Source organism: Prunus dulcis, chromosome 1 (assembly GCF_902201215.1).
Source record: "Prunus dulcis chromosome 1, ALMONDv2, whole genome shotgun sequence".
NCBI lineage: Eukaryota > Viridiplantae > Streptophyta > Magnoliopsida > Rosales > Rosaceae > Prunus > Prunus dulcis.
The window spans coordinates 33156513-33183323 of record NC_047650.1 but is presented as its reverse complement, the minus strand read 5'-3'; the positions used below and the strand labels follow the sequence as shown (position 1 = coordinate 33183323).

The 26811-nt window shown below is 39.3% G+C and overlaps 5 protein-coding genes, 2 long non-coding RNA genes and 3 other non-coding genes across 14 annotated transcripts; 7 read left to right on the top strand and 3 right to left on the bottom strand.

Annotated features, from left to right (window-relative positions):
• Nucleotides 1–2343: 2343 nt before the first annotated feature.
• On the top strand, nucleotides 2344–2417 carry TRNAT-AGU. Its single transcript has one exon. It is a non-coding gene; the product is annotated as a tRNA-Thr (tRNA).
• Nucleotides 2418–2507: 90 nt separating this feature from the next.
• TRNAT-AGU lies at nucleotides 2508–2581 on the top strand. The gene has a single exon. It is a non-coding gene; the product is annotated as a tRNA-Thr (tRNA).
• An 89-nt stretch (nucleotides 2582–2670) lies between these two features.
• On the top strand, nucleotides 2671–2744 carry TRNAT-AGU. The gene has a single exon. It is a non-coding gene; the product is annotated as a tRNA-Thr (tRNA).
• Nucleotides 2745–2842: 98 nt separating this feature from the next.
• On the top strand, nucleotides 2843–4970 carry LOC117614910 (mitochondrial outer membrane protein porin 2-like). The gene is made up of 6 exons (XM_034343840.1): nucleotides 2843–3025; nucleotides 3134–3201; nucleotides 3739–3849; nucleotides 3926–4012; nucleotides 4094–4302; nucleotides 4430–4970. The coding sequence occupies exons 1-6, from the start codon at nucleotides 2974–2976 to the stop codon at nucleotides 4734–4736; spliced, it is 834 nt and encodes a 277-aa protein (XP_034199731.1). The 5' UTR covers nucleotides 2843–2973; the 3' UTR covers nucleotides 4737–4970.
• An 810-nt stretch (nucleotides 4971–5780) lies between these two features.
• Nucleotides 5781–6845, bottom strand: LOC117618448 (F-box/kelch-repeat protein At5g43190). The gene has a single exon (XM_034348017.1). It carries the CDS (start codon nucleotides 6843–6845, stop codon nucleotides 5781–5783), a length of 1065 nt encoding a protein of 354 aa, XP_034203908.1.
• LOC117614948 (WD repeat-containing protein ATCSA-1) lies at nucleotides 6834–13356 on the bottom strand. Of its 2 annotated transcripts, XM_034343888.1 has the most exons (9): nucleotides 13037–13186; nucleotides 12526–12946; nucleotides 11769–11947; nucleotides 10988–11222; nucleotides 10361–10515; nucleotides 10181–10270; nucleotides 9588–9656; nucleotides 9414–9498; nucleotides 6834–6944 (listed from the first exon to the last, which is right to left on the bottom strand). In XM_034343888.1, the coding sequence occupies exons 1-8, from the start codon at nucleotides 13184–13186 to the stop codon at nucleotides 9460–9462; spliced, it is 1338 nt and encodes a 445-aa protein (XP_034199779.1). In that variant the 3' UTR covers nucleotides 6834–6944; nucleotides 9414–9459. The 2 variants fall into 2 exon arrangements, with proteins under 2 accessions (XP_034199779.1, XP_034199778.1); XM_034343887.1 differs by lacking the exon at nucleotides 6834–6944 and having other exon boundaries at nucleotides 9237–9498; nucleotides 13037–13356.
• A 2902-nt stretch (nucleotides 13357–16258) lies between these two features.
• On the top strand, nucleotides 16259–19980 carry LOC117615432 (protein NPGR1). 3 transcript variants are annotated; one of them, XM_034344511.1, is made up of 6 exons: nucleotides 16259–16576; nucleotides 16958–17249; nucleotides 17361–17619; nucleotides 17836–19067; nucleotides 19157–19304; nucleotides 19456–19980. In XM_034344511.1, the coding sequence occupies exons 2-6, from the start codon at nucleotides 17052–17054 to the stop codon at nucleotides 19764–19766; spliced, it is 2148 nt and encodes a 715-aa protein (XP_034200402.1). In that variant the 5' UTR covers nucleotides 16259–16576; nucleotides 16958–17051; the 3' UTR covers nucleotides 19767–19980. The 3 variants fall into 3 exon arrangements, with proteins under 3 accessions (XP_034200402.1, XP_034200404.1, XP_034200403.1); XM_034344513.1 differs by having other exon boundaries at nucleotides 16905–17249; XM_034344512.1 differs by lacking the exon at nucleotides 16259–16576 and adding an exon at nucleotides 16619–16777.
• On the bottom strand, nucleotides 19955–21634 carry LOC117615436. Its single transcript, XR_004584021.1, has 4 exons — nucleotides 21503–21634; nucleotides 20929–21034; nucleotides 20552–20600; nucleotides 19955–20160 (listed from the first exon to the last, which is right to left on the bottom strand). It is a non-coding gene; the product is annotated as an uncharacterized LOC117615436 (long non-coding RNA).
• A 170-nt stretch (nucleotides 21635–21804) lies between these two features.
• On the top strand, nucleotides 21805–24312 carry LOC117615433. 2 transcript variants are annotated; one of them, XM_034344515.1, is made up of 5 exons: nucleotides 21805–22409; nucleotides 22515–22656; nucleotides 23037–23196; nucleotides 23450–23647; nucleotides 23882–24312. In XM_034344515.1, the coding sequence occupies exons 1-5, from the start codon at nucleotides 21881–21883 to the stop codon at nucleotides 23885–23887; spliced, it is 1035 nt and encodes a 344-aa protein (XP_034200406.1). In that variant the 5' UTR covers nucleotides 21805–21880; the 3' UTR covers nucleotides 23888–24312. The 2 variants fall into 2 exon arrangements, with proteins under 2 accessions (XP_034200406.1, XP_034200405.1); XM_034344514.1 differs by having other exon boundaries at nucleotides 23450–24312.
• A 259-nt stretch (nucleotides 24313–24571) lies between these two features.
• LOC117615437 lies at nucleotides 24572–26796 on the top strand. Its single transcript, XR_004584022.1, has 3 exons — nucleotides 24572–25186; nucleotides 25298–25450; nucleotides 25904–26796. It is a non-coding gene; the product is annotated as an uncharacterized LOC117615437 (long non-coding RNA).
• The last annotated feature ends 15 nt before the right edge of the window (nucleotides 26797–26811 follow it).

Below are 26811 nucleotides of genomic sequence, written 5' to 3'. Positions count from 1 at the left end.
CCGTTCACTATAGTCCATTAGTGGGTCTAAAGTCTAATCCTTCTTGTCCGGTAAGCAACCCTTCGTCTCGCCACAACACAAGCTGTGATATAATATAATCTGTCTATACCTCACTCGGTTCAGTCAGATTATTCAGTAAGATATGGTTTGATGTTTGAGGCCTCGCTTCACTAACTGAAGTCGGTTCCTCGTGAACTCCATTAGCTAGGCGCAGGTTCTTCCCCCTCCTAGTAGTCAGTCAGTTCTCTCGGGGTTACTTACTCTCATTTAGTTCGAACGTAGCCCGCAGGAGTCAAGGGGTTGTAGGGGCGACTTCCAGAGAGAATTACGGCGAGGAGAACTTATGGACAAAAAATGAGCATTCCGGTAACCACCTAGACATCTCTGTGATATACTGGTATCCTCTTGGTCCCCAGCTGAAGCCCAACTACCCGAAGACTTAAATGAATAGCCATCGCTGTTAAGAACACCCGAGATCCAATGATAATTTGCGCGTAGCTTCTGGTCTTTGACATCAAAAAATAGCACCCCAATAGTCTGTCTGTACAAACGATCTAGGCCTGTATTCGGAGTTTCCCTGAGGTTGGTAAGGCGAAATGGGGCCAACCATCACTACAATTAAAGCTATTAATACTCTCTGGCTTTGTGAGGACCACTTAATGTCAATTGTCTACGATCAGTATTGATTGATGGAATTCCCCAGAGAGAAAGCTATTCCTTTACTTAAAAAGAGCGGAAAAGGCATATAGAATGGTAACGGCTGAACAGAATCAATGTATCCTCAGAAAATAGAGTCCAGTGGTTCGAATCCACTTCTAAAAGCAGGTGAAGGTGAAATCGGAAGGGGGCTCATAAACTGGGCGGGCGGGCTTTTGGGCACACGGAAAAGGGGAAGTATCTAAAGCGTGTCTGTCGTCGTGGCCTTCAGATGGTATCTTTGCTGGCTAGTCTGATCTTATGTCTACCCAGTGCCTGAACCTTCACCCAAGATGTAAACCTTGTTCTTGCCTTTGGTCATATCTGGCTGCCGGTCTGCTTCACATGGATCCCCTGCCCCGTTTGAGTGCTTGTTCTTGTTCTTATTCCTGAGCTTGACGGAACTGGCGGGCGTAGAAACCCCTGCTTGAACATGAGCTATAGACCCCCCCACGGCCATCTCAGCTTCCCCGTGAGACTCTGTTTCTCATGAGGTGAAGGTTTCAGGTTCGTTCCTCTTAGCCTACGGATTGCAATCGTTGAGATGTCATTGTTGAGATCAGTCTAGCATGTCGGGCAGGTCAAAGGTGATCCTCCAATCCGGGGAGAATCGAGAGGTCATGATAACAGTTGACGAGTGAGGCGAGGGGCTTATTCCTCTCAATCGACGAGGGCTTGAGTTCCTTACGGCCAGTTGTGATCCGTTTGCCAGAACTAAGGGGTCTTTCTGTGGAAACCTTCACGAACAATCGTCGTTTTTTGATGGTTTTTCCGCTTGAGAATGCCCCTGAAGAGAGATTTTTCATTTTTGGGGAACCGATTCCGATTCTCTGTAACCTTATGAAAGTCCTCTTGGGGAGCATAGGCGTGATAGCAGAACCAAATGTTGAGACCTAAACGAGAATGGATACGGCATGAGAGACTATACAGACGAGTCATAAGCGCGGTCGGGGGTCCCATCCCTTTTGCAGGGAATGGTTTTTTCCGGTTGTTTGTTCCTTGGTCGAAACATCGGGTACCGACTCATTGAAACATCAAAACTTTTCTGTAGGATATATGTGGTTGCACCAAGTGGAGTGTTCCTTGAGTGTTCCAAAGCCACCAAGTGGAGTTCACGACTCTTCGCCCCTCACCTGATATAGAACCTAGCAGGAATCTAACCATATGATTAGGGAAGGTCGAAAGCGGAAGGAAGTAAAAAAGAAATAAGATCTTGCCATCACTGGAAAACAAATTGAGTTGTAGGCATCAAGGTAAGGGACCAAGATTATGTTTCCGGCCACTGGGTTTGTTTACTAGAGCTTCTTATGCTGGCTTTCCTCCTGTTGAGGCTATCATAGCAACCCAACGCGCACCTTCGGTTACTTCGCTGCCTCACTGCCCTAGCCTCCACGCACATGTCGATGTCCGCCCCGCTCCTCTATTTTCTTTTTGGCATATTCCACTAATTCCTTATTTTAAGTAAGGTATCATTCCCCTATGAAATAACACATGGCATGCCTTTCTCGCGAATAAAGAGAAAGTCTTACGTACAAGGTAGCGAGAGTTCCTACCCTTACAGGATCATATATATTATTTAGTAGACGACAAAATGGGCGGTTAGATTGTACCATTATATAATAATTGAACGGGAAAGTTAACAATAGTGCTTTCATAGCTCAGTTGGTTAGAGCACCCGTTTAGTAAGCGGGAGGTCTTGAGTTCAACTCTCAATGAAAGCAAATTGTTTCATATTTTCTATTTTTTACTTCTGCTACACTTTCGTAGATTGTACCATTATATAATTATTGAACGAGAAAGTTGACAACAGTGCTTTCATAGCTCAGTTGGTTAGAGCACCCGTTTAGTAAGCGGGAGGTCTTGAGTTCAACTCTCAATGAAAGCAAATTGTTTCATATTTTTTATTTTTAACTTTTGCTATGCCTCGTAGATTGTACCATTATATAATTATTGAACGAGAAATTTGACAACAGTGCTTTCATAGCTCAGTTGGTTAGAGCACCCGTTTAGTAAGCGGGAGGTCTTGAGTTCAACTCTCAATGAAAGCAATTTATTTTTTGGTTTTTGGATAACTCAGTTTTCTTGCTGTGCATATAATCCACCAGGCAATATCGTTTTCCCCACGCAAAGCGTTTTTTCCTGATCCGCCAAAAAACCCCACAAATAAAAAAGGGTTTTACATAAACCCCAGCCCGCCCCTCTCTTCCCTCTCTCTCTCTGAAACCTTCCCAAAAGTTTCTTTTGCTCTCTGCAAGTCTCGCTACTCCATCTGCAAATATGTCGACCAAAGGCCCTGCTCTCTTCTCGAACATTGGCAAGAAAGCCACAGGTCTCTCTCTTTCTCTCTCTCAGTCTTTGTTCAGTGGATTTTGAATTTCTTATTGAATTTTTACTTTATTTTTCTTACGGGTCTGTTATTTGTTTCTTCGATTTGCAGACTTGCTTAACAAGGACTATAGCACTGACCAGAAGATCAACATCACCACTAACACTGAGACTGGAGTTGTAAGCTCGTCCCCATTCACTCATATGATCCCATCTCTTGTTTTCCAAAATAACAATTTCAACTGTTCTTGTGATTTTTGGTTTTCCAATGATTGTTCAGTTTGCTCTCTGTTATGTTATGTTGTGTTTTTCAATTTAAACAATCAGTTGTGTGTTGGTTGGATTTTCTTTTCAATTGTTTCTTTATCTTTTGTAATGGGCAAATCTTTCTTGAGTCACTACACAGTGGATTGGAGTGCAGCAATTGGATTTTCACAGTTGCATACTTTGCCTTTTCCCCCTCTATCTTCTTCCAAGAATAAAAGTGCAGTATCTTGAAATATATATGTAAAACATTCTGGGCTGTGGTTCTTGAAGTTATAAGTTTCAAGTCACGCAACTCGTAAATAGCTGCTTAGTGCTTCACTGCCTTGCTTATGAATTCAGCAGGGATGCGTTTCTTATGATGGCTGCTTCTTTCCATTATTGATTGCTTTATGTGCTTTTCTTCAAGGCTTAAAGCAGTTAGATATGATAAATTTATCTCTTTTATTTCAGACCCTCAACTCTGGTTTGGTGAAGAAAGGAGGTCTCTCTTGTGGGGATGTAGCAGCACAATACAAATACAAGAACGCTGCACTTAATGTCAAAGCTGATGCAGAATCAAATGTAGTCACTGGCCTTCCATTTCCCTTCCGAATTTCGAATTATGATAATATCTAACGCTAGTCTCTTTGTCGAGCAGGTCTCAACAATGCTTACAATCACAGACATCCTGCCTTCTACAAAAACCATTGCTTCAATAAAACTCCCTGATTACAAATCTGGCAAGGTATTAACTTTTCTTAGCCTGTGAAGTGCGCATGAATATACAATTATCACTGCAACTGATAGCCATTTATATATATTGCAGTTGGAAGTGCAGTATCTTCATGAACATGCATCTTTTACAACAGCTGTTGGTCTGAACGGTTCCCCTGCTGTTGACGTTTCGGCAACCCTTGGTACCCCTAGCATTGCTTTTGGAGCAGAAGCTAGTTACTTGACAAGTTCCAGAGTGTTTGCAAAGTATAATGCTGGCGTCAGCTTGACAAAACAAAATTCCTCTGCTTCAGTAATTCTGTAAGTTCGTCATTTGTAGACATTCTGAAATGATAGAGAATTTCTTCTTATTTATATGTACGACAGAAGGTTATGGTGAGGGTGCTTTTGTTGTGCATTTAGTAATTGTTTTCTTTTCATTTTGAAGGGCTGACAAAGGAGACTCGCTAAGGGGGTCATACTTGCATCATCTAAGTAAGCTGAATGGAGGAGCTGTTGTGGGAGAGGTAAACAGAAGGTTCTCCACAAATGAGAACACATTGACAGTAGGATGTTCATGTGTGGTTGACCCTGAAACTGTGGTGAAGGCAAGGCTCAACAACCATGGCAATCTTGGGGCTCTTTTACAGCACCAGCTCACCCCAAAATGTTCTTTAACAATCTCCGGTGTCTTTGACACCAAGGCGTTAGAGAAGAACCCGAAGTTTGGCTTGGCAGTCTCCCTCAAGCCTTGAGCGGATATATTGATTCAACAACAGAGATATGCAATAGATTAATTACACACAACCTTATTGATTTTTTTCTGGTGTGGTTCAAATGAGAACATCTAATTACATTTGTTATAGGTATTGTTATCCCTTTGAATCTTTGTTTTGACAGAAATGTGGGAAGCTTGAGCTTATAAGTTTATGTTTGCAATAGGCACTTTCAATTTGCCAAGTGTTTTGACAATTAAACTTTTTCATCTCTATGCCGTTTCTCTCTTTCAACTTGCTTCCAAATTTCTATAGCATGCTTTGAGAAGTATGACATGCGTTTTCTTCCCTCCCTGCAATTTTCTCAACGATCGACAAATATTTTTCTCTTAGACATCACCGATTGGTGCAGAGGAGTTTGACAAGTCGTTTTGCTTATAATATTCAAGGCAGTTACTGTTGCAATTTTCAATCCTGATGACAATTGTTTTGAAAGCAACAGAAAATATATTATAAACCAATAGGTGGCCTGCCATTCTAATTCTTTTTTCACTCGGATTTCAATGGCGTATTTTAGAGTTTGCCTGAGAAGAATTGCTGTATTCAAAATCAATTTCACAATCAGTATCGAAATGAAGTGTCAGATAATTTCTTTCTTCTTTTCTTGTTGCATGTCGATGTAGAATTTTGTACCATTTAATAAAAGATTCCTCAAATTCCTGTAGTATAAGGGTTTTCTTCATTATTGACTTCGGATGTTACCTAACCCGTTAATTTAGTATCGTCTTAATATAATAAGAAATTGTTCCAAGTTCAATAGCAAACACAGGAAAGCCAACTCCTAGATTCACATGAAATAAACAAAGAAAAAAAAAGTTGCAAGTAGCAGTAAATAAGGATTTTAAGTGAACCCAAAAAACAAAATTCTAACCTCTGAACAGATCTCCATTTATATATGTACAGAAACACAATACAACAGGATAATAAAGAAAACAACATGGGTATTGATTTATCAATTCGGGAAGACTATAGAATAATAGAAGTCACACGCAGAAATTGAGACCTCAGCTCAGACGAACTGAATCAGACCGAAGCATATAACTCTGGCACAAAGGAAAACCACCTGAAGCCACAGCTCCATTTATCAGGCAGTGAAGGGCATTTGGGCAGCCAATGCCAAGTCCTCCTTGAAACCTTGAAATACAGAACCTCCGGCCATGTGTAGCAGCAAACACAGATGAAACCCCGATGCCAAAAGCAATAGAGATGCTCGTAGTTATGGAAACAAACAGACATCAATTTTCTGCACATCATTTCTGGCAAGCTCTCCACCTCAACCCAATTCATTCCTTCACCCAATTCCCAGAGTTTCATTCTCCTTGAAATCCCATTCCTGCCAACTCCACCAATCAAATACAGCTTTCCATCTCCTCCATCACTGACTAGCCGAACAAACATGAGCTCTCTAGGCAACTCAGTGTTGGGTCTCTCCCACTTACCGCTTTCCAAAACAAAGCACGCTACAGAGAATGGCTCCGGGGTCACAAAATACAATGACCCTTTATAGTAAACAGCTTGTTGATGATAATTTTCACTGAGAATTGGCTTGAAACCATTGAATTTTCGCCAAAATTGAACCTTTGAATCATAAACAAAAGTGTTTTTGGTACGAGACCCAGAAGAGACCATGAAAAGACTGTACCCAACAGGCGTGGAAACCAAAGAAAACAGCTCAAAAGCAAAAGGGTAAGCAGGGAATCCGATCACTCTTGAAGACTTGGTCAAAAGATTGAAGACAAGAAAGGAATTGGAGAGAGAGAAACAGAGCAACCCATTGGAGGTAGAGAGCAGAGAGGCTTGCCCTGCAGCGCAGGGCAGCAAGGCAGAGAGAGACAGAGCAAAGTTGCGCCAAGCACCAAGAGCAGAGTCATAGAAAGCGAAGTGGTTGTAACACTGAGGGTGAGAAAGCAAGAGGAAAGAAGAGAAGGATGAAGAAGAGGAGTGCTTGGAGATGAAAGAGGGAGAGAATAACAAAGACTTGAAGTGCTTACAAGTCGATCTCAGATTCATGAAGTTTTTGAGAGGTAGAAAAGAGAGAATACGCTCAAGGAGTTCCTGTGGTAGCTTGCTCCATAATCCGGCGTCCATCTCCGGTGGGCTCATTGGAGACTTGGAGATGGTGATGGGTTGGTAATTTGGGTTTGCCTGAGATCGAAGGCTGTTTGCTCTGATGCGTTGTCCTTTCATCTGAAACAGGGCATTTGGGACTTCAGAGAGAGACTACATATACTTCAAGCTACAGGCTGATGATAAATACGAAGTGATAAAAAGCATGGACTGTTGACCAAATAAATAAAAATAAATAAAAAGCATTGACTTACGCTCTAATTAATTGTTTATTTGTTTATAATCCACAGATAATCTAGTGTTAGCTTATTAATTATCCCCACGTCTCACTTAAGATCTTACATTGCCTTTTTTGTTTTTTTTGTTTTTTGGGGGTAGGGCTGATCGTTTTGAGTTGGAAAAAGGCAAAAGGCTTGTTCACCCAAAAAAAAGGAAAAAAGGCATGTGTCTCCTAGTTTCGTTGGGAGACAAACCCCAATAATAATAATAAAAATAAAATTATAGAAGTCCTTAACACACAAGGAAAGAAGACCGCAATATAAACACATTCAGTCATCGATTCACCACTATGATTGTTGTTGGCTTTCGTAAGTAGTTCAATTCGACGTCTTCTTTTTTCTGCACCTGCATCCTTTTTTCTTCACCTGATTCTTATTCTGTCGCCATAGAAGATGAAGATGAAGCGAAAGAGAGAGCCAGTAAGCTTTCTTACTGTGGAACCCCAGTGCTGCCCCGAGGCCGTTCAGTTGTGGGGGAATGCTAATAATACAAGGCGTCAACAATCTAATTTGACTGAAAAGGCAAGAAAGCACCTCTCTGCCATGGGCTGGAAGTTTTGGTACACACTGCTTAAGCATGGCAAGACTGAGTTGCGTTACGAGTCTCCAACCGGAAAACTCTACAACTCGCTACGAACGGCTTGCAAAGCCTACATGCAATCCCAAGGTGGAGGAGGAGGGTTTTCCGAAAGCATTGGTTCGAATTCCGTGGGGTGCTATTCTAGTAAGGTTACACCGCAGCCATCAATGAAAAGATTACAAAAGAGAAAAGTCGACGAATCATTTAAACTTGATGATCAAAGTCCCAAGCCAAAACGACGTAAGATTCTTGCGGATTTGAAAAGACTAAGAGATCAGAAGAAAGCTAATAGTCAGCAGGATGATATATCCACTGTGTGTCAAAATGTTGATCAGAGTGATGATATATGTACCGTGTGTCATTATGGGGGTGAGCTGATCCTGTGTGATAAGTGTCCCTCTGCATTCCATACTAGTTGTCTTGGGTTGAAGGAACTGGCAGATGGCGATTGGTTATGCCCATCATGTTGTTGTGGGATGTGCGGGCATGGAAAATTTGAAGAAGGCAGCAGTGAAAAGCCTAAGGATGATATGGATAATAGTATGCTGATATGCAACCAATGTGAGCATAAATATCACATTGGGTGCCTGAAGAATGCAGGGGTTGTGAAATTGAAATGGGATTCTAAGGGAAATTGGTTTTGCAGCAGAAATTGTGAAGACATATTTTTGAGCCTCAACGAGATTTTGGGAAAACCGATTCTGGTGGGTCCTGACAATCTTACTTGGACATTGTTGAAGCCATCTTCCTCTCATTCTGATATGGAGGACTTCACAGAAAATTACAGAAAACTCAATTTGGCTCTGAGTGTGATGCATGAGTGTTTTGAGCCTTCTAGGGACCCTTACACCGAAAGGGACATTGTTGAGGATATTATTTTCAATAGAGAGTCAGAGTTGAGCCGCTTGAATTTCAAAAGGTTTTACACAGTTGTTTTGGAAAGAGATGAGGAATTGATTAGTGTGGCCACTGTAAGGATCTACATGGAGGTTGCAGAAGTACCTCTTGTTGCCACTAGGTTCCATTATCGTAGACTCGGAATGTGCGGTATTTTGATGAAGGAGCTTGAGAAACAGCTCATGAAGATGGGAGTTGGGAGGTTGACTTTGCCTTCTGCTCCAAGCGCACTCCATACATGGACCACTTCATTTGGGTTTTCAAAAATGAAGGCGGATGAGAGGTTGCAGTTTCTAAGTTATACTTTATTGGATTTCCAGGGTACTATCATGTGCCATAAACTCTTGAGACATAGCGATACTGGCGGATCGACCAGTGCCAACTCTACAGTAACTCAGGCAGAAGACAAACAGCTAGAGACTGGAGCTTTAGACCATGATCACAAGTTTTTGATTGATGATGTTGATAGCATGTTGTTGGACATTAAGGACCCAGGTTTCTTATCATGGCACATGGGTTTAGGCTGATTCCAGAATCTTATAAGGGTAGGTACAATTTTTGACACAGTTCTTAAAGTAATATCACATATCAACTTGTATTTTGTTCAGAATTGAGTTCCCATGAATCATCAGTTTTTTTGTCTTTTTAACTCATCAGTGTACCAATTTTTCCATCAATTTTGCTCTTGATTTTACATTAAATGAGTTTACATTTACATGCATATGCAGGCAGCAAAAACATAAAATGTAAGGATTATTATTGTGCCTATCAAGTAAAGCCTTTGGGATCTTAAAGCAAAACAGAAAACTCCAGGCTATGACAAAGATGCTTTACCTAGCAGAAATGAGGGTCAGATTCTAGAATATAACAACAGTGCATGCTAGTCACTCCAATTATCCTCGTCCTTGGGTCCTTCATCCTGCAATTCCATAAATGTATAAGATAGAAGCCACTTGCCAACTAATAAGGTTAGTTACACAAAATCCATGAAATCATCAGGTGTACCACCTCATCGGAAACTGATCTGGATGGCGACCAGACTAGAATTTGTCTATCATTGCCACCGGTGTACAATTCCTACGATGAAAGACATGAATTAAAATTCATCCAGGAATGGAAATCATGACTTCGTCAATATGGCACACCAAGTGAGATAATTCAGTCGTGTTCTGTAAACCAAGAGTGTGAATCCATTTTTGCCTTTATTGTTGAGTATATGCTAGTAAGTCAATTCTATCAGCCCATTTCATAATATGTAAGGTTTACATGATTGCATTATCACCTGTAGCCAAGTTCTAAATCTTCTTCTTTTTTTTGTCGGAAACTCCAAATAAGTTTTACAGGTGCATTTATTAATAATCCATAGATAGCAGGATGAACTCACTAAATAGATTAATTGAAGACAAACTTCAACATGCTTTGTAATTCATAAATCTGATCTTAGAACAGTTGGAAAAGGGTTTTACAACTCCCACTAATTGGCATGGAAGTTTGGAAGGACTGAATGAAAAATTCACTGCGAATTTTAGTTTTAAAAAGCGTTGTTTGGACAAGCATAAAGAAAAAGCCTAAATATTTTTTGAAGAGGATTAAGCTTGTACCTGATCCTGCAAACTAAACCAGCAACAGTTCACATGTTCATAGTGACCACGAAATGTCAGGGATGTTTTACCTGACCACATATTGAATGCCTGGAAAAATCCGGAAGTCAAACTTTGAAGAAAGAAGAAATCGGTGTATTTTAATTTAAAATATTCAAACCTACAAAACGAATGCATTACCTTCACAGCTGTCATGCATGGTACAAAAACAAGAGCCAAATTCTGACTTGTGGCTAACTGTATGGGCTTGCTGGTTTGCAGACGCACAGTTTCAAAGTTCACCAAAGTATTGCAGCCAGATTCTACATCCCACAACCTTAATCTTGAATCAGAACCTGAAATTCAAAAGCTTGATCAATGATATAGGCATTTTTATACTGATTTTTCTGTTGTAATTTACACCGTATCAATCGATTAAAAAAACATCTAAACAGGAGAAAAGGAAGAACCCAATCACACTACACTGATTTATGCACGACAGGAATGATTCAAACATTTAAAAGAAAACAAAGGTGAGAACCCCAAGGCATACATTTAAAATGCGATATTTCCATGAAAATTTCATCACCTCACCAGATTCAAGTACATTTGTTAATTTGTAATAATTTTTAAGGTTGCAACTGTGGCTTGGCAGTCACCTGCAATATTATTGTAGTATTTACATTATATTTAAAACAGTAAAGAATGAACCTAAACCGCTATAGTTATTCTAAAATTAATTCCATTAAAGTGATTGGAATATAGGTAGCCAAATTCAGTGGATTCAATCTTAAGTATAACAAAATTCCAAAACTAAAACAACTCAACCTGCACTTAAGAGATACATGCCGTCTTCAGTAACTTTTAGCCCAGTAACAGCACCATAATGAGCAGTCGCACGATCCTGACTAGACAACATCCCTGGATGTAATCTTTGCTTCAGAGATCCCTTTACTGGAATTTTACCGACAGGTGATTGCTTTGCATTCATGAGTTTCGTTTGTGGTGTCCGTGCTTTTGCAAATGAACTTTGACTTGCTGACAAGGACTTAGCTGTTGAACCCTGAGTGGGACAAAAAACCAAATATTATCAGTAGAAGGGTAACTGTCGACATAATAACTTTCTAAAGTTAAATTTGCACTCTCTCTCACTAATTACAAGCTTCAATTACAAACATCAACAATAATGTAATGACATTAAAAAAGGAAAAACATAATAGGAATTAAGGACTTATGCAAGAAAAGAATCACACAAATATACACGCTGTCGATAGTGTATATCTCATCATATTTTTAGTTGATCCATGAGAACACCAACACATTTAGCTGTGTTCATATTGAATAAAATGGAGAAAAATAACGTAAATGGAATATAAAAAAAGTACATAAAAACTGCATACAACGCCAAATGGTACATGCTCCATTAAGCCACCAAGGTAACAAAGAGGAAATAGAATTCCCGAAAGACATATGTAGAATCATTTCAGATAGTTAGTGGTATATGCTAAGTATAACTGTAAAAGAAACACTATAAACATAAAAGTTCACAAAGTAAGTGAGTGATATGTTGAAAACATATGCTTTGGTGCGGCAAAGAAAAGAAGAAAACCTTAATCGTGGCAGAGCGTTTCAAGATGGGTGGACGTCTCCCAAGCTGAGACTGGGACTGATCTAAAACAAGAAAACATCCAGCACGTCTAATGTCCCAAAAACGTATTGCACCGTCACATCCACCTGTAACCAAAACCCACTCACTAGAAGTAGACCATTCCACCGTCATTACACCATCTGCCATCATGAAAAGAAATATACACTTATGACCCTCTAAATGCACGAAACTTTTCTTCTAGGGTATAAGTTCAACCAAATTAAGGAAAGTAAAAACAATTATACCTTTGTACATACAAAGTAGAGAACCCAAAAGAAGAATGTCAATTTAACAAGAGTTGAAACCTAGCTTTAAGATACTATGGCTCAAGAACTGTAATTTATGCTGAGCTCCTAGAACTGCATTCTATGAACTCACCAACATGATGTATTCTAGATTGCTTGCTGCCCCTTCCACATGTCAGACCAGCCTACTATACAGGGCAGCACTATAAGCAGGGTTCACCCAAATATATATATATATATATTGGAAAACCAAGTACTCAAAATCATCAAAAGAAGCGTGTTGTGATCGTCCAGCCAAACTATAGAAAACCCTTCCTTACATTTTGCCAATTTCTCAGACCATTTTGCAAATGCTTATGTGTTGACACAAGTAAGATATGAAGTTGGAATTTTGAAAACACTGATTCAGCAGAAGAAAAGGAAAGAAAAACTAAAAACAAAAAGAAGATGAATTGTGTGTATTAAGCACATACCACGGTGACCAGACAAGGTGTGAGCAAAAGCTCCAGAGGCAATATCACAGAGACGAACTTGAACATCTTCAGTCCCAGCAGCAATGAGCATGTGCGAAGTTGCCAAGGGGGACATGGCAGTCCTATAAACCTTTCCAGGCATTTTAAAGTCCATCACCACCTGCGTCGTATTCGTATCCCAAACATTAATGTGATGGTCATACGAACCCGTCACAAATAGTCCCGTGTCCACCGGATACCATATGGCTGAGGACACCGCATACTTGTGCCCCTGCTCGTGCTGCTTATCCACCATGAACAAGCACTTGTGCTTTCTGATGACGCCGCCTCCTTCATAATCAGTCCCGCGCTGAATATCAAACACCGCCGCTGAAGCATCCGAAGCACCGGATAACAAGTACCGGCCCTCAGTCAAATCAACCTAAGCAACAAGACGCTTCATTTTCATTGCTATGTCGATTTATGCAAGCAAAATGCGAGCGATGGTAGAAGAAAGGGAGTGTTTGGGTACCTGGAGAGAGTTGACGGAGCCTCGGTGAGGGGAGACGATGTCTTTGCGGTTCGACAGTTGGAGCGTTTGGATCCGATTTGACTTAATCCGATTCGAGAACGAATTTGGGCGAAGCTTGCCCGCTTCTCTGTCTCCGATTTCCCGCCACATTTTCGGAGCATCTTCTTCAAGCAAAGCTAAACTTGCACACTTCTCACTCCCAAAATTCCCAGACAGAAACTAGACAGATTTCTCTCTCTCTCTCTCTCTCTCCCAAAATTCCAAGAATCATATATTAGACCATCACGATAAAATGACTCATTAATTCATACAAGGGATAAGAAAAAGTAAGAATTGTAAGAAAAAGATATCTCTGATAATGGGTTGAACACTCGGAGACTCAGAGGCCCCATAAAAGTCATTGACAAACTAACATACGACATTGGTTGGGCCCAATATGACTGTATTTTGGACTGAGGCCTAACATGACTTGACCCAGTCCAGAAGAAAGTCCTTATCAAGCCGGAAATTCCAAAAGTAGCCCCCTTTCCACCTGCTTTAAATTGATGCATTTATATTTATAGGGTTTAGACATACGGGCATATGGTTTTACTAATCTACCTCAAATATAATATGTTATAGTGGCGCATTTCTAATTAACTTATAAGTGAACCGCTAAGTTTGGTTGTTAGAAAAGGGTTGTCATTTTTTTATGCACATAATTATTCATTTCATGTCATGTTTTTTATCATTTAAAATCAAGTCCTTTTCTTTAAAGGGCAGAAACGCTCTTCTCTTCATTATTCTGTGAGCACGGTTTGGCTTTTTAAAATTAATGGGATTTTGACACTTGTGAAATTCCAGCAATATGGATAAAATTTCAACTAAAAAGAAAAAAATTTATTTAAAAAATTTCACACTTGTGAAACCCACATTGATTGTAAGAAGGAACCCCTCAATTTTAAGGAGCCAATTTTTTCCTTATTAGTTTGAGTTGGATGCTTTAAGCATATTAATATATATTCAACCTGTATAACTATACGAATTAGACCTAATTCATTAAGTTTAAATATGTAATAGACAATATGCGAAAGAAATAAACTTAGTAACAAAGAGGCAAATGCATGGCTAAACATAACTAACTCCTCGTGAATTTTTCAAAAATAGATCTTCTCACACTTGATAAAATGAAAATGAACAAGGAATCAATTAATCCACAGGGTCATAAAACACAGTGTGGCATGAAAACCAGCATTAATACTAATTAATATTCACTAACCATGCATGCATGCAGACTCATAAAGACAATTAATATGACCACGCTTACGGCCACGATCAGAGGTAAAAAGCAAATATTTAAGCAAACGAAGAGGAGCAGGAAGGAGGAGGACAAATCACAAGTAGTAGGCCAAAAACAAATATTTAAGCAAAGGAAGAGGAACATGAAGGAGGAGGACAAGTCACAAGTAGCAAGGCATAGTAGTGGAGCGGAAATCAGAAGAATCAAGAAGGATGGAAACCTGGGTGATGGGAATAGTCATAGGCGTGTTCGTGTTTCTGGTGTTGTTGGCCTTTATGATTATGTTTATACGTTATATCTTGCCAAGAATTCATAACTAAATGAGGGGCTTTATACTCTTGTAATAAATTGATTATTTGACACCACTTTATATTTATATATCACCTACATATAGTTCTTCTCAAGATTTATTTCGATTCACATTTTTTCCTTTTTTTTACCGGTAATTTTAACGTTAGAGCTTTGTGTTACACTCCATTCATGTTATGACAACTAGTGCTTTTATTAATGAAGCAGATAATGTGTGCCAAGAGAGGATGTTAGAGTTTTTTTTTTTTTTTTTGGGTGAAGTCAACTATTACTTACTTTTATTTTATTTTTCGGTAAATCTAAAATTAAAACTGGTTGTTGTATATTTAGCAAGCAATAATTGAAGGCATCAGCCAAATTGTGAAATTGTGAGAGTGAGAATATGAATATGAATATGAATTGGGAAAGACGTGAGGAGGTGGAAGTGGGACTCCCCGAAGAAAAGCTGCAAAGAAGAGGGGAGAACCGGGAAGGGGGACACTCTCTGCTCACTGTGTCAGAAGCCCATTTGCAGAAAAGTTGGAAAACGACACCAAAACCATCACTGCGTTCTGCTCCCTCCCCATGGATCTCTCAGACTACTAGAATCTCTGGTGACATATGAGAGAAAAAAAAGGTAGGCCCATCACGTGGGGTTTTTCTATTTTACATTTAAAAAAAATAAAAATAAAAGTAATTTCATGTAGTTTTACAGTATGAAGATTTGGAGTAACTATAGCGTGACATTGTAGTAATACGGCTATGTGGTATGACTTGTCTTCATGTTATAAGCCTCGAAAAATATCAATTTTCTCGTTCACCTATATAATTATTTCTTAAAGAGTTGGTCTGTGTTTTGGTGTTTGCTAATAATGCGATAATTAAGCAAGAATAAGATGCGCCAATCTCGTTGCATGGTGTGTTTTATCTTTGGAATATTAGACCATTGGAGCATTGGGGTCTGTTTAATTTGTTCTTCTTGAGCAACGTGCCTGTGTGATGCCGGAGAAGGCAAAATATAGATTTTTTAAACCTCAAAAGAAAAAGACTTAAAAAGGCTATCTATATCTATGTGATGGTACCATGATGTCCCACTTTTGCTTAATCTATTGCTTAATCTATGTTAAAAGAACCATAATATTTCAAACTTCCAGTAACCTTTAACCTCCGAAGACAGAAATCTGAATAAACAAATGCAGAGGCCTTGAACATGATATCATGTTAGCTGAGAAAAACAAATGAAGAGGCCAACCAGCAAGCCAAGTCAGCAACCCATAACCACAACACATGCTCTAGCAGATGTCAAAACACAACCAAGCCAATCCAGCTATTTTGAATTCAAAATGCTGCAACTTTTTTTCTTGGATTTGTAGTGATATGGGCACCTTTGTCTCTTCAGCCAATGTGGCCCCTTTTATACAAGCAAAGACTTTGCTTACAATTATATCTATGTCCATACAAGGAAGGAGATTATTTCTGAAGCAACAGCTATTCTCTACTTTCTTTTTCTGCCATATATTTCAAAATCCACCACAAAATTTTCTTTTCCCACCCAACAGTTATATTATGTTATTCAAAGAACATCACTTGATTAGCTAATTTATAGTTTACCATAATATTTTTTAGATTGCCAATGCTAAACACAAACACTAATTAGCCTCTATCCCACCAATGCCTAGGCCTGCAAGTCTGCAACAACTTTTGCCTAGGCAGGCAAAGCTTTCTGTACCAAGCAAAGTCAGCTTATAGAAAAAGACCAAAACATCAAATATCAGATCATTGAATCCAGCTTATTATATTTGTTTTTCTTTCCATCGTCACACACTCGGCATTGGGTTTATTGAACCTGAGAAAACGAAAAGATTCCAAATTCTGAAAAACCAGAAAACCGAGACCTGAACTGAGAGGTAGCTTTCAAGCTTTCGACAACTGCTACAGATCACGTTTCGGATTGCGTTTTTCTTTCTGTCTGGGTAGGTTAAAAAAAATTTGTTATCTTCGTTTGTCTTGCCCTTTTCAACTTCCTCGATTTTCTTCTCGACCTGATTGTCTTCTGCTTATTTCTCTCTTTCAAAGACTCAGTCTTTTGCCTCCAAATATATCCCCTTTATTAAGAGTGTCTTTTTCTGTGTTTGTTATTTTAATACTTTGATTTTGCCGGGTTTTGTTGTTCGGTAAGGCCTATGCTGCTTTGGGGATCTACATTGTTTCTTTGTGTTTTGTGACCATTGTTTAATCCGTACAACTCATTACGTATTTCCGTTGTTGCTTGTGTTGATTTTGTTTCTTCAATAATAGCAGCAAACTGGATGTTGGGTTAATGATAATGACATGTTTGTACAACTCATTTCTAGGCGGACACACGTGAAACAAATCACAAAGAAGTGATTCTGGTGCCTCAGATTTTCTGGGTGAAATCACCACTATCCAAGTTCATCTTTGGACAAGATGCTGTGTGCTTGTTCAGGAGAGCAATTCAAATTCGAAGAGCCAGAGCCACCTCACTCGCCGGAGTCACTTGCCACGAGGGACTTTTCGGCCAGTGGTCTTTCGTCGAGGACAGGAGACTGGGAGTCAAAATTTGAAGACATCCAAGTAGATGAAGCTGAATCCACTCTAAAAGAAGCTCTATCTTTGAACTATGAGGTGGGTCTTCTTGTTTTCTGAAGTAAATTTCATTACATGAAACTAGTTTGTTCATACAATTGGCCTCTTCGTTCTACAAATTTTGATATTTCCCTTCTGAATGAGCTTCAGGAAGCCAGGGCCTTGCTGGGGAGGCTTGAATTCCAAAGAGGGAATTTTGATGCTGCCCTTCAGGTGTTTCAAGGTATTGACATTAGAAGTTTAACTCCAAGGATGGCCAAGGCCATTGTTGAGAGAATTAGGCAGAAAAAACCACGTCCTAAAGGCGATCATGTGCTTCCCAGTGTCATGTCTATGCACTCTGTGAGCCTACTTATTGAAGCAATATTGCTTAAGGCAAGATCACTGGGGGAACTTGGAAGATTTATAGGTATTGCATACTCTTTCATGGTTGCTTATGTGTTCCTTTCATAATTGATGGGAAGTTTTCTTTTTCTTTGGAGCATAATTCAGCTTTTGATTGAGATTGGTAGATGGCATTGGGCATCAAATTCTCCAGTGAATTAGATTGCATTGAGATTGGCATATTGATTTCTTTTTATTGTATTGATTAGTTTGGAAGTTCTCATACTTTCTTATTCATCAGAGGCTGCAAAGGAGTGCAAAGTTATTCTTGATACAGTTGAGTCGGCACTACCTAATGGAATGCTTGATGACATCTGTGAGGACTGCAAATTGCAGGACATGTTTCACCAAGCACTAGAGTTGCTCCCCAGTTTATGGATAAAGGCAGGCTATCTCGAGGAAGCTATTACTGCCTATCGCCAGGCTCTAGTCAAGCCATGGAATTTGGAACCTAAGAGGTTGGCTGATGTTCAGAAAAACTTAGCTTGCACGTTACTCTATGGTGGTGTTGAAGCAAGCCTTCCTCCTCAGTTGCAAATATGGGGCACAACTATGCCCAAAAATAATACAGAAGAAGCAATTTTGTTGTTGTTGATACTTATAAAAAAGGTGGCTTTGCGCGAGATAAAGTGGGATCCAGAAATTATGGATCATCTGACTTATGCACTTTCTGTTACCGGATTGTTTGAATTATTAGCAGATCATGTGGAGCAAGCACTTCCGGGATTATATAGACGAGCTGAGAGATGGTACTTTCTTGCTCTTTGTTATAGTGCCTGTGGACAAAATGAAGTAGCTTTGAACCTTTTGAAAAAGGTTGCAGGCTGTTCAGAAGGAAAGAACAAGCCCCACTTCCCCTCTTTTCTCTTGGGAGCAAAATTGTGTTCCCAAGATCCAAATCATGCTCGTGAAGGGATAGCATTTTCGCGGAAAGCCATTGACTTGGTAAATCATCAATGTGAGCATTTCATGGGTCAAGTTCATAAATTTCTTGGTGTTTGCTATGGCGGTGCAGCAAGAGCTTCTGTATTGGATTCTGAAAGAATGTTTTTTCAAAGAGAGTCTCTGAACTCTCTAAACTATGCTGTTCGTAATGAGAAGGAGGATCCTGAGGTGATGTTTGGTCTTGGCCTGGAAAATGCAGTGCAGAGGAATCTGGATGCAGCTTTCAATAATGCAATGAAGTACTCCAATATGATGGCTGGCAGCTCAGGACAAGGCTGGAAGCTATTAGCCCTTGTAGTTTCTGCAGAACAGCGCTTCAAGGACGCTGAAACCATAGTTGATTTTGCTTTGGACGAAGCCGGAAGAGTGGATCAGTTAGAACTGCTCAGATTGAAAGCTGTGCTACAAGTTGCTCAGGAACATCCCAAGCAAGCTATAGAAACCTACAGAATATTGCTAACTCTTGTTCAGGCACAGAGGGATCTACAAGCTAAAAACTCTGAGCAAGAGCCAGCCTTCCATTCTGAGGTTTGCATTCCTTAACGAGTAAAATCACTTTTCGAAGTCACTATGTTTTTGCCCTTTCTCTGTTATACCTTTTATTCTTTCCGCTGCAGGAATTTGTGGAAAGAAATTTGGAGAAGGAAGCCTGGCGGGACTTGGCAACCATTTATACAAAACTTGGTTTGTGGACTGACGCAGAAATATGTGTCAACAAAGCCAAGTTGATTGAATTTTATTCTGCCCATAGTTGGCATACCACAGGTAGGATTTTCCCTCCAATTTATTGTCGTTCAAATGTCAAGATACGATAAATGATTGTGTATGAGCATGAGAAACGAATTCTTGCGAGCTTATATTGCTTATATTACTTCAATTCATATCCAATCATCTAATGGCCCTTACTCATTTGCAGGTATGTTGTTTGAAGCTCAATCACAATACAGGGAAGCCCTAATTTCATTCTCAGTCTCATTGTCAATAGAGCCAGATTATGTTCCAAGCATTGTTTCTACTGCAGAAGTATTGATGAAACTTGGTAGCCAATCGCTCCCTATAGCTAGAAGCTTTTTAATGAATGCGCTACGATTAGAACCGACGAACCACAAGGCATGGTTGAACCTGGGATTGATTTCGAAAAGAGAAGGCTCCTTACAACAAGCAGCAGACTTTTTTCAAGCTGCACATGAGCTTCAGCTGTCAGCTCCGGTTCAAAGTTTTGTGTAATAATTTTGTGGCTTCCCAATTATTCTCAAGTTTACACTGTCAGCTCCAGTTCAAAGAGAAGGCTCCTTAGAGAATAATAGACTTTGTACGTATAGGAGGAAGGTTATTGCTTGTTCCACTGATAAATTGTAGTCGAAATTATGTCACTAGATGGAGCAACTATAAGCAAAGCTAAACTTTGTTGCACAGAGAAATTAATGGCCAGATTTCATTATTAGATGATGCACCAAAGCAAGAATTTTGCAATTGTTATTGTTCTCCTGACATTCCATATACACAATAAATGACAGAGTGAATGTTGATTCATAAACAAAGTTTGCTTTGGAGATCTGGAGTGTTTGTTCTAGGCAGAAGAGGAATTGGCAGTCCAAACATGGTTGTATCTGTATAAACACTGCAGAGAAAACAAACGTAAAATGTGAAAACAACAAAAACAAAAATGTCGAAACTGTTTATAAAAAAGAAAGAAAAAACTGTTGACTGTAGGTGTGAACTTCTTGAATGTGATAGCTGTAACACTATCTTCCTTGCTTAAGAAATTCTTAGACAAAAAGAAAATCCCGTCTATCAGAATTAATATTCACCCTGTTACATAGACATTCTTTACTACTTTATCTTTTCTAAAGTCCCATATATCAAAGATAATATGCCCAAAACGGACGGACTTATAGCCTACAAAGATGTGTGTCATATGAAACTTATTTTCACCCATAAGTTGAAACCATGACAGGATGATAATTGACAGAAAACTTATTTTACAGGGTATATCCCGTTCATAAACTTACAATTGGAAGTTGTTGGAGAGACGAAAGCTCCGCCTCAACCCATCGACCACTGCATCCACAACACGAACAAATAGTCAAACATATGAACTATCTGATTTCAACAAACATGCACATCACACTTTGGTATCAAGAGTGCAAAGGTGGCAAAAAATTTTGAAACCCAGCACATCATAAGAATAAAATACATCATAGAATGACATCATAGGTCATATTTTCTCAGCATCATCTAAAATTAGCATTAAAGCAACAGAGATTGGCATTTAAACCACTAAAACCTACAGGACAGTCCTATGATATTATTGAAGATGTTGACAGTGTAGCTCAGATACATCAGCATCAATTTTCCAACAAAAAACTTGGAAATTCAGTACTCAAACCTTTAATACTGGTTCCCCTTTGTTACCGCTGGCAGCTTGCTTTGCAGCCGCCTGTTGCTGTGCACGCGCAGCTCTTCCTGCTGCAGACTTTTCGAATTCTTCTTGCCTGCAATTGTGGTTGCATTATATTAGTTCATTCAAATAATGAAGAAACCATTATGTGGGTACATAAGTAAAGTCTCCATGGAGTTGCCATATAATGCTAGCACACACACGTTTTAATTTTATTATTATTACAATCAAAGCCAAATCCTGCAGGCAGAAATATCCTATGGCGTTGAAAATTGCTTAAATACACAGGCAATTTTATGTGTTTACAAAAATTTAAATCCGTTTCATAAACCATTTTTATTTGTTTCCTTCTTCCGTCATCACTTTCATCTAATTTTTCCCTATTCATGATGAAATTAAACGAAAAACATATACTTTATGAAAGGAAAATTATTAATCGATCCAAAAATCACATCTTTACATAAGTTTGGTTGCAACTAGATGTCAATTGACGATGCCCAAACGAATTCAGATATCCAAATTTCGAAAATGAAAACGATCGATTGAGAAAATCTATATATACCTTCTCTGGGCGGCTTCGGCAGCTTTGGCAAGAGCTTCCGCGGAGGCTATTCTGTCTTCTTCTTTTCTCTGTGCGTTGTTGCCTCCATCGAAACAACACAGCAGCCCCATCTCTCTCTTCTCATTCTGTGAGTTTTGCTTCGATTGACTTCTTATACAGTTTCTTTTTTGGTAATGACACGTTGCGATGTCCGGATCGATTGCCGCGTGCCACGTCATAAAGTGAGAACATCTTGTCATCTTGCCAGCCTTGCCAAACGACGTCGTGGTATATCTTTGATAGATTAAATTAGCTAAAAGCGGCGTTTCATTAGTTTTGCCTTCTTCTTGAGAGACTCTGCGGAAGCTATTGGCTCCTTCTGAAACCTAATTTGCAGAGATGACGAACAAACCGTTGGATTCACTACCTCCTACTGAAACCCTAGAGATGGAGAATGGATTGTCGCTGGTGCCACGCGTTAGGCTTAATCTCACAGTGTACTCGTCGAGCCAAGTTGTGACCAAACCCATCGATGAGTGGAAGATGAAGCAGACGCTCATAGACTTCCTAAAGAACTCGCTTTCTGTCTCCATCACCGTCCCTGAAGATGACCTCCAGATCAGACGGCTCAAGGACCTCAAGAAGCGCAAGCGCGACGACCCTATAGCTTTCGGTACACTGTTCATTCGCAACCTGGGGTTTCTGAACAAGACCAGTAAGAGAAACGATGGTGAGGAAGAAGAAAATGACGTAAAGGAGTTGGAGAAGAAGTTCCTGGACTGGAGAAAGTACATTGTTGAGAAAATGGATGGGATTGAGCTCAATATCGAAGGGGTCAAGTACAAGCTAAACGTCGACGTTCCGGAGTCTGATAATTTTGAGGCCATGAAGAAAGCTTGGGAGGAGTTTTACGCTTTTGGAAGTCGGGGTTTGTAATGATTTTTATCGGCTCAGAGCCTCAGGTTGAGCTTTGAATTTCGATGGAGTTTAATTTAAGTGAATTTGGTTCGATAAAGTTTGGTTCCTTTCGCAGGGCTTTCGACGAGAGGGAGGCAAGAGCCTGATACCATAATACTGAGGGGTGCTCCGTCACGCTGGTTTGCAGAGCCCCGGGTTTCTTCGAAGCCTTCAATGCTGGTTACTCATACCATCTTTTCTACATTTGGGAAGATAAGGCATGCCAACGTCTTTGTTCTCCAACTCTATTTCTTATTGTTTTATAGAAATCCTGATGTGTTTGAATTCTATGTAATTTTTGAACACTAGCTTTTCATCAACTGTACTTTAGTTCTAAACGTTTGCCTAAACACTAATGTTTTGATTGAGCTTAAAAAGGTACTTAACAAAAGAAAAAGAACAGCAAACATGCGAAGCTATATTGCAATCTTCAACTTTTTTTCTCGTTGTCTTTGATATTGCATTAACGTTATAATGTGCTTTGATTGCCCATTTGAGAATAGCTCATGTGTGTATCCTCACTAGCATCCATGGCGTAATGGCCTTAGCTAATCATATATCATTCCTGTTGCTGCCTCTTTTTAATTACAATCTTTAGGAATCTTAATGTTGCTGAGGACGATGGTCTAGGTAAGGACGCGAACGAAGATGGTGGGGACTTAATTTCAGGTCTCCATTGTAAGATTGTGGTTCAGTTCGAGAAATACCAGGACTTCTATAATACTTTCAAGGTGTTATGTGGCCGCTCATTCCAGAAGGTAAGCAGTTGTTTTTCTCGTTATACAGTTTTTATAATTTTGTTAGGAGTGATATAAGATATAATGAGTGTTGTCAATCAAACTTGTCAAAATGCTAGATTTCAAGCATTGAGATATGATGCTAAAAGAACCTGTAGTGGAATTTATGTTTGGACTTATTAATCAGCTTTTTTTTTGTTTCTTGGTGGTAACTTTTTATATTTTTTTGGTCAAGTTTCTTGGTGGTAACTAAACGTTCCTTTCTGTGGAGCAGCAAGGATCTCAATTGAGGGCTGATTATGAGGTTACGTGGGACAAGGATGGATTTTTCCGATTCTCAAGAAATCAACCGCATGAAAATAGTAGCAGGATACGGGAAACAGCAACAACACAGCACAGAAGTGAAGCTCCAAGGCATCGGCAACACATCTCTCAATTCAGTTCCAACCAAGCTCCCCGCAAGAGGTTTAAGGTTAGAAACTAAGTGCGAAAATAACCAAGTAAAACCATTGGGCGGTCGAACAGGCTTTCTATGTTTCCCAGATGGGTCCAGCTATAATTGGTCCACTGGCCGAAACTCAAATCAACTAGCAAATCTTATGTTTATATGGTTACCATTTATTTACCAAAAAGGAAACTTCACCTTACTTCAAGCCTTTTTGGTGTTCTCTCCAATGGTGACATAAATGTTTCTGTTTGAATACAGGAATAGGGCAGTGGATCTGAAAATTCCTTATGGAGTTGGGAGTTTGAAGTGTTGGAATATGGCATGAGTTAATGTATGACAGAAAAGACTAATCTTCAACTCTCTTATTGGTTGGTGGACATGATGCCTTGCACAACATCACAGCAGCACTTTATTTTTTAGGAGTTGTTAAATCGTACATTCAAGTGGGGCATTTCAATCCTGAAAAGAGAAGAAGAAATGTTTGCTATTTGCTTCATCATCCTTTTTTTCCCCAAACGGTTTGTAATGTATCCTTGATCTTGGGTGTAAGAATTTTGAGTGTTTGAATAGTAAGAAATTGAGTAGAGATGACTCTGTTGGTCGATTTGCTTTGATTTTATTTGAATAGTAAGAGATTTGTAAGAACCCGATAAGAGTTTATAATGTATCAAGTCTTTATATGTTAAGAACCCCAATAGAGTTCATATTGTTATTTCATTATCACACCATATCTTAACACAAATAACATTCATTGAAATATTACTCTATTACACACCGGTGAACATGCACAATACTTTTCTTCCTTGTGCTAATTTAGAACTGTGTTTTAGAGTTGTAATCACACTTCAATTCTGATCAAAGTTTATTTTGACTGGACACCAACATCCGAATTAAAAACTAAGTCCACCTTATTGGACATAGGGGTGGGCATGGTTGGGTTGGGTTGGGTTGGGTTGGGTTGGTTTTAGTCCCAACCCGTAACCCAACCGGGCATACAGCGGTTGATGATTTCTTGTTGTGCTCTTGTACCCATCACGCACTACATATTGTGTCCAAGATGAAAGCTGAAGCTGCCCCACAGCTTTCCCTTTCGGCTTTTACCTGTGTGTAACAAAAAATATGCTTCAAAGTCTTTTAAGCATTTATATCTGGATAGTTGTATTCTTATGCCACCTTCTCAATTTTTAGCTGCATTCAACTATTTGATAACCCTTCGACTGGAAGCTACATGGGTTGGTGAATATTTCATGCTTTCTTTGCTATCCAATTCTCCATTCCTTCAAGTCTTGCGCTTGAAAAGCTGCACATTGCCATCTGATTTGGAGATTGTTTGGTCCATCCCTTCACCACCTGGAGGTGATTGGCTGTCATTACAAAGGAAATGTTACGATTTCTGCCCCAAAACTCACTGTTTTTGAACATCGCAACTTATGGGAGTGGGAGAATATATTGAGAAAGATATTCTTCCACGCATGGGAAGAGAAGATGATACCTCCTTCAATTTCACATTTCACTGGTTTTGCCCAGCTTGAAAATCTCAACCTGCGCATGTCTTCTGGAGAAGTAAGCGATATAAGAAAACATTTTATACTATAGATATAGAATGTAATTAACCCCAACATATAATATATCATACATCTTTCTTATAATGTGTGTGTGTGTGTGAATTTGCAGATGCCAAGATTGCCAAGAAACATAGCGCCACTTGGGAATCTTAAGCAAGTGGAATTGTCTGTAGATGAAGGTGATGCTCTAGGATGCTCAAATCTGTAGTGGGTTGTCCTCTTTCTGAAGGCTTCTCCTCTTCTGCAGAAGCTTACATATAGGGTGAGTCTGCATATTTAAACATATATCTTTGGGTCTAACTACCCAATTATTAGTCTGACAATATTAACAGCACACTCATTATTTACAATGAAAATCACAACTCCCTTGATCACTTGCACACAAGCACTTGCTGTCTCAGAGGACATTATTGTCATGTTGCCTGGTCTTTCGACTCTATTATGCATGGGTTTTTCCTTTATCCTTTAATTATTAACTCAATATCTACTTGAAATTGATCTTTGTTGAGAATGTTATCTCACATCCAAAATGGAAGCATTGCATAGTAACTTATTTTAGGCCTCCCTACCCATTGGCAATTTATTTTCATTGGTTTGGATTGTGAAACTGATTGTCAATCAGTTAATTGTTAACTCAAAATCTATAACTGAAACTAACCTTTGGTTTGTTTTGATTGTGAAACTGATTGTAATTCATTCTTCCTGCTTATTGCAGCGTCCAGAATCACCTCCTGGCTTCTCTGAAAATGAAAGAAGTGAAAGATGGCAACCGGAGGAGTTCACCCATAGTCAATTTAAAGAAGTTGAAATAGCTGGATGTGTAGGTAGGTAATTGGTTCGAAGTCAAGCTTTCTATTTACATGCTGCCAAATGTGCAAGGTCTTGAACCCCTCCCGGAGATACTATAACGGAGGTGGGAGTTGGATTGATGATGAAAAAATAACCGATCTTATGCAACTTGTTATTGCATAGAGAAGGGCCGATAAATGGTGAAAAGCTTCGAGACAAAGTTCCTGGCAGTGCAAAACTCGTATTGTTATGATGACCTACTTCCACTTCCATTAGGTTTGTTGGTAGGTCCTATGGGATGGGGCATGCTTAGGTGAAGCACAAGTTGGGTGTTTGAATTTAGACTACTGCTTAAGTTAGTTTCGTCAGATTCTCTTAAGGTCATTTGAAACTTAATTTTTATTACAAGACCTGGATGAACATGACAAAAGAAACTAGAGAAGTTGCAGAACTAAAGGGGGTCATATACTTTTCAAGTGTGTTGATCACAAAATCCATTAAAAACTTAGTACGAGCTCACTTTGGACAAAGAGTGTGCTCCACCACCACATCACTTAGTTTTCTAAGATCCTCTATGTTCACAGCACATTCATAGCTATATTTATGTAAAGGCTTGACATAATTAGGTTGGTAAGTAAAGTAACTATTGATTCACACTCCATCCTTAGTATTGAGAGTCGAGACCATGGGTGCTACCTGACTATCAAAGAGCAAATATGACCTTTGGCAGGGGGTTATGATCTGCAATCGCCTTTTGTCAAAATTCACACATTAATGCAGAGTGTTTGCAAGGAGACAACAAAGCCAAATTCTGCAGGCAGAAACAATCCTATG

Coding starts and splice junctions, on each gene's coding strand:
- LOC117615432 (XM_034344511.1), top strand. CDS start 17,052: ATGCTGTGTGCTTGTTCAGGAGAGCAATTCAAATTCGAAGAGCCAGAG. Junction 17,620..17,835: donor GGAACTTGGAAGATTTATAG/GTATTGCATACT, acceptor CTTATTCATCAG/AGGCTGCAAAGGAGTGCAAA. Junction 19,305..19,455: donor CCATAGTTGGCATACCACAG/GTAGGATTTTCC, acceptor ACTCATTTGCAG/GTATGTTGTTTGAAGCTCAA.
- LOC117614948 (XM_034343887.1), bottom strand. CDS start 13,186: ATGTGGCGGGAAATCGGAGACAGAGAAGCGGGCAAGCTTCGCCCAAAT. Junction 10,516..10,987: donor CATGTATCTCTTAAGTGCAG/GTTGAGTTGTTT, acceptor TTTGAATTTCAG/GTTCTGATTCAAGATTAAGG. Junction 9,499..9,587: donor CCAGATCAGTTTCCGATGAG/GTGGTACACCTG, acceptor ATGGAATTGCAG/GATGAAGGACCCAAGGACGA.
- LOC117618448 (XM_034348017.1), bottom strand. CDS start 6,845: ATGGACGCCGGATTATGGAGCAAGCTACCACAGGAACTCCTTGAGCGT.
- LOC117614910 (XM_034343840.1), top strand. CDS start 2,974: ATGTCGACCAAAGGCCCTGCTCTCTTCTCGAACATTGGCAAGAAAGCC. Junction 3,026..3,133: donor CATTGGCAAGAAAGCCACAG/GTCTCTCTCTTT, acceptor TTCGATTTGCAG/ACTTGCTTAACAAGGACTAT. Junction 3,202..3,738: donor CTAACACTGAGACTGGAGTT/GTAAGCTCGTCC, acceptor CTTTTATTTCAG/ACCCTCAACTCTGGTTTGGT.
- LOC117615433 (XM_034344514.1), top strand. CDS start 21,881: ATGACGAACAAACCGTTGGATTCACTACCTCCTACTGAAACCCTAGAG. Junction 22,410..22,514: donor TTACGCTTTTGGAAGTCGGG/GTTTGTAATGAT, acceptor TTCCTTTCGCAG/GGCTTTCGACGAGAGGGAGG. Junction 23,197..23,449: donor GTGGCCGCTCATTCCAGAAG/GTAAGCAGTTGT, acceptor TCTGTGGAGCAG/CAAGGATCTCAATTGAGGGC.